We start from the raw sequence: 8240 nt of genomic DNA on the forward strand, positions 1-8240 counted from the left end.
TCTTGATATAAGCCAATAGCATTAATCTATGAAGTCGTACGATGCTATCATAAGACCTTGCCATACGGCTACAGGGTCAGCTGGTTGTACCAGCTATTGATAACTACTCTAACTATAGGACCACCTTCTCAGGTAGCGGAGCTCCGTCTCTCATGGTGTTGTAGGAGCTTATCCGATTGGTGGATAAGCGACCAGATCTTGAGTCTTCAGATATGGCACCTTATCTATTAGGCAGAATAGTTAGTACCTTATCTATGATGTATGAGGTCTGGACTCTGGCACGTGATATGTGCGCTTAAGATATGCACGTGAATGAGCATGTGAATAGTCACATGATCATAAAGCGAGTGCTTAAAATAATGTGGAATATTACAGTTTGTGACACTACCCCCTCTTTTGGTATGAACTCCGTTGAATAGCAGATACTTTTGTTATGACCAGTGAATTGTTACAATGAATTCGACCATCCTCACTCTTATTCGTATTTGGATAACTCGATGTCTGAGTCGTCCATACGTGAGTTGGTGAATTTCAATCATCTTTAGAAGGTCAATGGTGAAGTAGGATTGACGTCAAGCGTGATGTGCTTGTGTGGCAGCTTGTTTGACAGTGACATGGCCAACTTGGTTCGATTTATAGCAATAATTCCTAAGGCTCAGTACTTCGCGTACCAGTTCGTTCCTTTTTGGAGTCTTTTGGAATTTTATCTGCCAGTTGAACCAAAACCTCCCTTAGCACGAACACGTGCTGCATTGCGACGTGCTTGTTTATAAGCCTCCTTTTCTTCTTTATTGAAGAGATACCTCTCGAGAGGCACGGGTAATAGTATGCGCTCACAAATAAGTTGAGCAATTCAGTCGAAAATTTCGACCGTATAGGGGAGATCGGTCGCGTTAGAGAGTAGTACTTTGACTTCTCCGCGGTAATCACGATCTATTACCCTGGCTTGGGCATCTATTCCCTTAAGTGCCATACTGCTTCTTGAAGCAATCCGAGAGTATGTTCCTGGTGGAGGTTTAATCTTGAGTCCAGTGGACACTAGTGCACGCGAATGTGGTGGTATAGTTACGCGATCGGCGGCATATAAGTCAAGGCCAGCTGACTCAGTAGTAGCGCATAATGGTAGTTGGGCTTCTTCTGTTAGTCGCTGTGTCAATAAATATCCGTTTCCAGATGTGACTGCATCATGAAGTTCTCGTTCTCTGGGACTCATGTCGTCAACATTATCTGGGCTGTCCTGAATTTCCTGACTCCAGTCTTTGGTAGGATCTGGCGGCATTGTTATCGCCATAATTGGAGCTGTTGGATGTTCTTCGTGGAATTCTTTAATTAATTCCATGGCATTACCCAGATTTGTGACTGGTTCCCATAAGTTTTCTTCATGTCCATATCCTTCCCATTTGACAAGGTATTGCAATTTTTTGTGCATAATCCTTGAATCGAGTATCTGTTCAACTTCGTATTCGAGTTCTTTACCGACGGATATGGGCGCTGGTTGCACGTGTCACCGCTTGGATATAGTATCCTCCACAAAGGGCACCAATTGGCTAGCATGAAACACTGGGTGAACAGAAATGTTTTTTGGTAAGTCCAGCCTGAAGGTGACGGGACCTAACTGTTCCTTAATTGTATAAGGACCAGCACGACAGGGGTTGAGTTTCCTTTCAGTCGTTTGCCAATTGCGGGTGTCTATCATGACATGATCTCCTGGTTTAAAGGGGACCTTGGCAATATGCTGGTTGTAGTACCATTTCATTCGTTCTGCCGCTAGGGTGAGTGCTGCCTTGGCCTGCTCTTGTGCTTCTTTTTGTGCATTCTCATAATCGCTGATTTTCGGATGTGACCCTGATTTGGTCACAGATGGTCCAGCCCTAGGATGACATCCATATTCGATAAAGAAAGGTGAACTTTTTGTACTTTCATGCGCTTGGTTATTATATGCAAATTTTGTGACTGGTAAAAACTTCGACCAGTCGTTCGAATGATAGTTGCAATAACAGCGCAGGTACTGCTCCAGGGATTGGTTGACCCTCTCAGTTTGTCCATCCGTTTGCGGATGGTAGGCCGTTGACATGGATGATTTGATGCTCAACAACTCACACCATTCTTGGAATAGTTTGCTAGCGAATTGCGGCCCTCGGTCACTAATGATTTGGCTAGGAAGACCATGTTGGGTCCACACACGTTCATACATGAGGCGTGCTAAGTCCTTTGCTGAGAATTCATTGGTGATTGGGTAAAAGTGAGCACACTTGCTAAATCTATCCACCACAATGCAGATTGCATTATGTTTGTCCGACTTTGGCAACTGAGTGATGAGGTCTACCGTTATAATGTCCCATGGATGTTCTGGTACATCATTGGGTTGTAACGAACTATATGGCGGCTTGTTGATATTTTTGTTTCTTTGGCAAGTTTTGCATGCCAAAACATATCTTTTGACATAATATGTCATTTGAGGCCACCAATAGTTCCGGGATAGGTACTCGTATGTCTTCCACCTGCCGGGGTGTCCAGCTGATGGTAAGTCATGATGAATCTTGAGTACCTCGTGTCTTAGAGATTCCTCCTTGTCCATCTTAGATACATAGACTTTTCCTCGATAAAGCAATAGGCCATCTTCGAAGTTCCAGTCTTCGAGTCCTTTTGAGAACTCCCTTTCTCCTTTCTTGAGTAGTTCCTTGTAACCCTTGGTCACATCGTCATCTTTTAGCGCTTCTTTGATCCTGGTAAGGAGTCTGTCATCATCTATCGGAGCCTCATGCGAGGGTTGCATTGCTCGTATGGCAAAATATTCGGGCTTTAGCATGGTTTTTGAGCAGTTGTCGTGCTCTACCCCCTCTTCATGATCTGATCTCATGGACAGAGGATCTGCGTGCAGCATGGTTGTTCCAGGTTGATGCTGCAGATTAATGTTGAAATGGGTCAGATATAACGACCATCTTGCTTGCTGGCGAGTTAACTTTTGAGCTGATTTGAAATATGTCAGATTTTGGTGATCTGACACAATCTGGATCACTTCTGGGTGTCCCTCCAAGTAATGTCTCCATTCTTCGAGTGCTCGAATGATTGCAAGCATTTCCTTGTCGTAAATTTCATAATTACGTTCATGCTCATTTAGAGACTTGGAGTAATAGGTGACGGGGTGATATAGGCCATCGTCGGACAGTTGTTCCAGAACAGCACCAGTGGCGAAATTGGACGAATCCGTTTCTAACCTAAAGGGCTTGTTATCCTCAGAGATCTTAAGAATTGGAGCCATTGTGAAGGCTTCCTTGAGTGATTCGTAGGCATGTTGCACTGCGTCACTCCAGATCCATTCCTGAGATTTCTTGGTCAGCGTGTTAAGCGGTTTGGCTATTTTTGCAAAGTCTTTTATAAAGCGCCTGTAAAAGTTAGCGAAGCCTAAGAATGCCTGTACTTGTTTGACTTTTGTCAGTACTGGCCATTCCAATACGGCTTTGACTTTGGATTGGTCCATCGAGACAGAGCCTTTAGAAATAATCATTCTGAGATATTCAATAGACGATTGTTCGAAAAAGCACTTTTCTGGCTTAGCAAACAAATCATTATCCCGGAGACGCTTAAGCACTTCCTTTGTGATTTTGCGATGAGTTGATATATCATCAGTAAAGATGAGTATATCATTGAGATAGACCACAACGTGGCCTTCTAGGATCAAATCCTTTAAGATCTCATTCATCATCGCTTGGAACGTAGCTGGTGCATTACAGAACCCAAAGAACATAACTTTTGCCTCAAACAGACCACGATGTGTGGTGAAGGCAGTTTTCCATTTGTCTCTCTCTTTGATGCGGACATTATTATATCTCCATTGAAGATCCAATTTGGTAAATATGGAGGCCTTTGATAGTTCATCAATAAGGTCAGAGATTCGAGGAATAGGAAACCGGTTCTTTGTGGTGATTTCGTTGAGTTGACGATAATCTTGCACCAGTTGTAGAGTTCCATCCTTCTTTTTAACGAAGAATACCGAAGCGGCTACTGGGCTCTTTGATTTCCTGATGTAATCTTTTGCCAGTTGCTTATCGATCCATGTATCGAGTGAGTTTCGCTCGGCGGGGCTCATAAAATACCCCTTTGCAGGTCTTGGAAGAAATGCACCTTTTTTGAATTCGATTGAATGGTCATAGACTTTATGTGTGGGCATTCGCTCACTAGCCTTTTTTGAGAAAACATCTCCATATGCGTGCAAATGCTTTAGGACATGTTTTGACCAATTTTTGTAATCCGTGGTTTCTCTGTCCTCTTCATCTGTCCATTTCCCCATGTCTGTAATTGCCATTACTAAACGGGCTATTTCTTAGCTTCTGGATCTCCTAGTTCGACCCAGTTGATGAATGTGTTCTCATCCCCTCCTCCTTCCATTGCTTGGGGTGGAACTGGCTGTTCATCGCAACCTTCATCATCAAGAAGTTCCTCTGTCTCTTCTTGAGATACTCTTTGTATAAATTTTTTACGTGATCCATTAATGGTACACGATTCAGGGCACCTGGTAAACTTCCATTGACCGAATTTCCAGTCAATTTCTGGGTTATGCATACGTAAGTATGTCATCCCAAGGATCATATCCTTATCGCCTAAGTTGGTGACAAGGCAACGATGCGTCGATCCGTGATCTCTGACCTTTAGATAGGCTCGAAGATAATATAAGATTTGACCGTCTTTGTTGATTGATCCGTCTGCGTTATAGACGTTGTATGGAGTTTCCAGCTTATAAAGATTTAATCTGTGTTCCCTAACGAACTTCTTGTTCACAAAGATTGAATATGCCCCTGAATCCACTAGGGCCTTGGTGCGTACTGCTTTTTCTGATACCCACAGTTCCACAGGTAAATTGAAGATGGATTTGGTAGAGGAGCTGTTTTGTACCAATACATCATTCTGAACGTGGTTAATATACATATTTGTAGATGACATATGTCCTCGCCTTGACCTCGCCAGTTTACAGAGATGGGTATCGGAAAAGTCCTTGGCACCATGGGATGTCACTGTTTCGTGCATTACAGTGCTTCCTGCCAAAAAGACGACAGCCGTGATGTGGCTGGTTTGTTTGCCTGGAGCATGTCAGGCTCCGAGGACATCGAGCGTAAGTGAGGATACTTGGCCTCGAAACGAGCTAGCATCTCGAGCTCCATTTCTTCCTCATCGTCAGTGGCTATCTCACGAATTCTTGCCACTGCGAGTCTCGACGATTCTGCCTCCTCCTCTTCATCATCCGTGACCTGCATTTCTATGTGCCTGACAACCGTCTTATATTTCTTTTGTGCAACAGGTCCGGACCCCTTCGTTCCCCTGCCTCCTTTCTTCTCCTTCCATTTGCCCTCCTTGATCATCGCTTTCTTGTATTCTTCACAGCGATGACTGTACTTCCTCTCCTTCTTGCAGTATTTGCATACGGACAATTTCTTGTCCGTAGCATTGACTTCCCCCTTAGTTGTCACCTTCCCTTTCCCTTTGCCCTTGTTCTTTACTTCGTCTACCTGCATGGCATCAGGGGTTTTCCTCGAGCTTGAGGTAGTGAACATGCACTTCATGCGCCGCTCAATATCCAAGTCCCAGTCGAGGTAAGCCTCCCATGTGGTAGGCCACTGCGCCTCATCTGTTTCCACATGTACTTGCAGGATCTTCTCAGGCATGATGCGGCAGATCTTCTTAATGAGATCCATGTTGGATAGCTTGGACTTGTTAGCCCACTTCTTGAACTTTTTGGCAAATTTGGACATGTCTGTCCAGGGAGTCTTTGTGAGGCGTTCAACCTCAAGCTGTGCCTCTCGCGGCTTGTCCTTGGTGTCATATGATACTGTGAGCTGGTTGACAAAGTCAGCCCACATCCCGAGTGGCTGTTGATTTTGGACCAAAGTGTAGTAGTTGTCCATGTAGTCATGGGCATCTCCTTCGAGGTATGACAGAGACAGCTTTATGTGGAGCTGCTCGTCAATGACATCGTCCAGGTATAGATAAACCTGTTTGAGCCACTCCTTGATCTTTGGAGTGCCATGACCTGAGAATTTCTCAGGTGTGGCAACTTTCTGCTTTGGTCGGGTAGCAGCTGGAGGGATCAGAGGGGCTGCTGCTGCTTGTCCTGCCTGCAGGCCTTGAATGGCCAGCCTTAGCAAGGCAATTTCAGCAGTGTTGGCGTTGAGCACTGCTCTCTGCCTAGCTTCTAGGTCGATTACATTTTGACCTAGCTGCTGTTGCGTAAAAAGTGACTGAGAGTGTGTCGCTAGCAGCCAATCCCTTGCTGCTCCCGTAATCTCCGTCGGGATATTTGCGACAAAATCATTGTACACTGCCAAATATGTGGCATTCAGTGCACTGGATTGATTCATCAGAGACATGATGTGTATTTGCAGGGTTAGAGGTGTAGGTGAAGGAAATCGCGGTTGTGCGATTGAGGATGTGATAACTTGTGAAGAGGTTGAAGGTTCCTCTTCGGGTGGTGTTTGAAATGTTTGTCCAAGGCCCAAAGATTCTGATGCTGATAAGGAAGATCATGATAATGAAGATGAATATGTGGTATCACTGGTTAAGCTGTAGCTCATTCACGGTTTCAACCTCTCGAGTCCTCAGATGTATGATCCCAGGAATTGTATGATTCGGGTTCCGATACTCTGGATCCATCGCTCGATGATTCTTCTGCTTCATCGTCAAGGAATTCCTGTGATATCAGCAGATATCCTTGCACTCCTTGCTTGCTTAACTCTTGAATCAGATGTTGCCAATTAAAATTGAGTTCTGGAGAGTTAGAGCGTTCTGTTTCTGGAGCTGCTAGTGTGGCCTGTGACCGTCTTGTCCGAGCACTAGATATCAAGAGATTGTAGGAGTATTGGTCTAGTCGACCCTCCTGCTGTAGTTGATCGATTTGTGCTTCAATTCTTCGAAGCGTGTCCTGCACTTCTTCGTACTCTCTCCGTCTTCATTCGTCCTCTTCTTCGTCCTCTTCGTCGAGTGTGTCTAGTGCTTCCTCTATGAGGTCCACCCACTCGAACCAGTTATCGTAATAACGTTCGTTTGAGGTGATGAGACTAGTTTCGCAAATGACAGTGTTGTGCCACTGATGGAAGGGGATGAGGATGAATTCGACAGTGTAGTCGTCAAAGAAGCTGTGTCCGACTCGTCGGAAGTATCGATCGAAAGCTAAGCTAGCTCTCTCTTGTTCTATTGCTGGGATATTGTCTATGATTTCTTGTGCAGTCCTAAGTGGTGCGTCTTCAAACCCAAAAGCAAAGTTATCCATGTACTAGCTTTACAGTTTCTGCAATCGCACTTGGTGTAACTCGTGCTACTCCCAACTCGTACTTCTCGTATATCTCCTTTACCAGCTATTTGACCTATCCCTTCTGCTTCTTCCTGTATCCCACAAAGTCGCAGAACTCCTTGACTATGTGCTGATGCACTGTAGACAATGCGTAAGCAGCTACTGTCTGCTTTACGCCCTCGAGTCCTTTGACGATATCAGAAAGGTGGTGGAGATCTTCGCCTTCGAGCTTGCATGTGTAATGCTTGGTGGAGAGTGCCGATGATGCAGGATGTGCTGATTACAGTAAGGGCTATAGGCAGAATGTATTTGAATCTGCTGTACTCGTTTCTGAAGGTGACGTTGGTGACTGGTCCCTTGTCGAGTACGCTGGAAGTTGTGGAAGATTGAAAGCGTTCTCGATATGAACGCGGTGGTCGCCCTCCTGTGCCTATATGTCCTGGCCTGGGGTATCGAGCACGAAGTACCTCCTGGTTCTTCTGCTCCTTCTCCTCGAAGTTTTCGGGTATGAACTCAGTACTGGGTAGCAAAGCTAGGTGGTAGAATTCGTCCGGAGTCTTGCTTTGGGGTCAGCAGATAGTACCAACTTCTCAGGTGCGCAGCTGAGTGTGGCTTACACGGGTAGAGTCGGTGACTGACAGAATGTCAGGTGAAGATATAACACTGCTATTGTGCAGGTGGATGCTGATAGATCAGACGTGCTGTGTGCGGGGCACTACAGGCGTAATTAGCAGACTTATCTAAATGTCACGAAGACCCAATATCAGGTGAAGTCCAAAGTGTCTTACTTGCTTATGTTAGATAAGGTGAAGTAATGGAGGTCGCAGACTATAATAGGCAAACTGGACTTGTAGGGGAAGTCACAGCTGCAGTCAAGTGTATCGAGTATTGACGAAGGTAGATAAGTCTGGGGGTGTAAACCCAGACGACCCCAGTATATATACAAGCAGGGTCAGAC

The 8240-nt window shown here is 45.1% G+C and overlaps 1 protein-coding gene across 1 annotated transcript; it reads right to left on the bottom strand.

The window, feature by feature from the left end:
• Positions 1 to 5567: 5567 nt before the first annotated feature.
• On the bottom strand, positions 5568 to 6008 carry LAESUDRAFT_610627 (uncharacterized protein; the record flags this gene model as incomplete). The annotated part of the gene is made up of 1 exon (XM_040903158.1): positions 5568 to 6008. A coding segment is annotated over one exon (441 nt), but the record flags the coding sequence as incomplete, so codon positions are not given.
• Positions 6009 to 8240: the final 2232 nt, after the last annotated feature.

This window comes from Laetiporus sulphureus (assembly GCF_001632365.1).
Source record: "Laetiporus sulphureus 93-53 unplaced genomic scaffold LAESUscaffold_37, whole genome shotgun sequence".
Classification (NCBI taxonomy): domain Eukaryota; kingdom Fungi; phylum Basidiomycota; class Agaricomycetes; order Polyporales; family Laetiporaceae; genus Laetiporus; species Laetiporus sulphureus.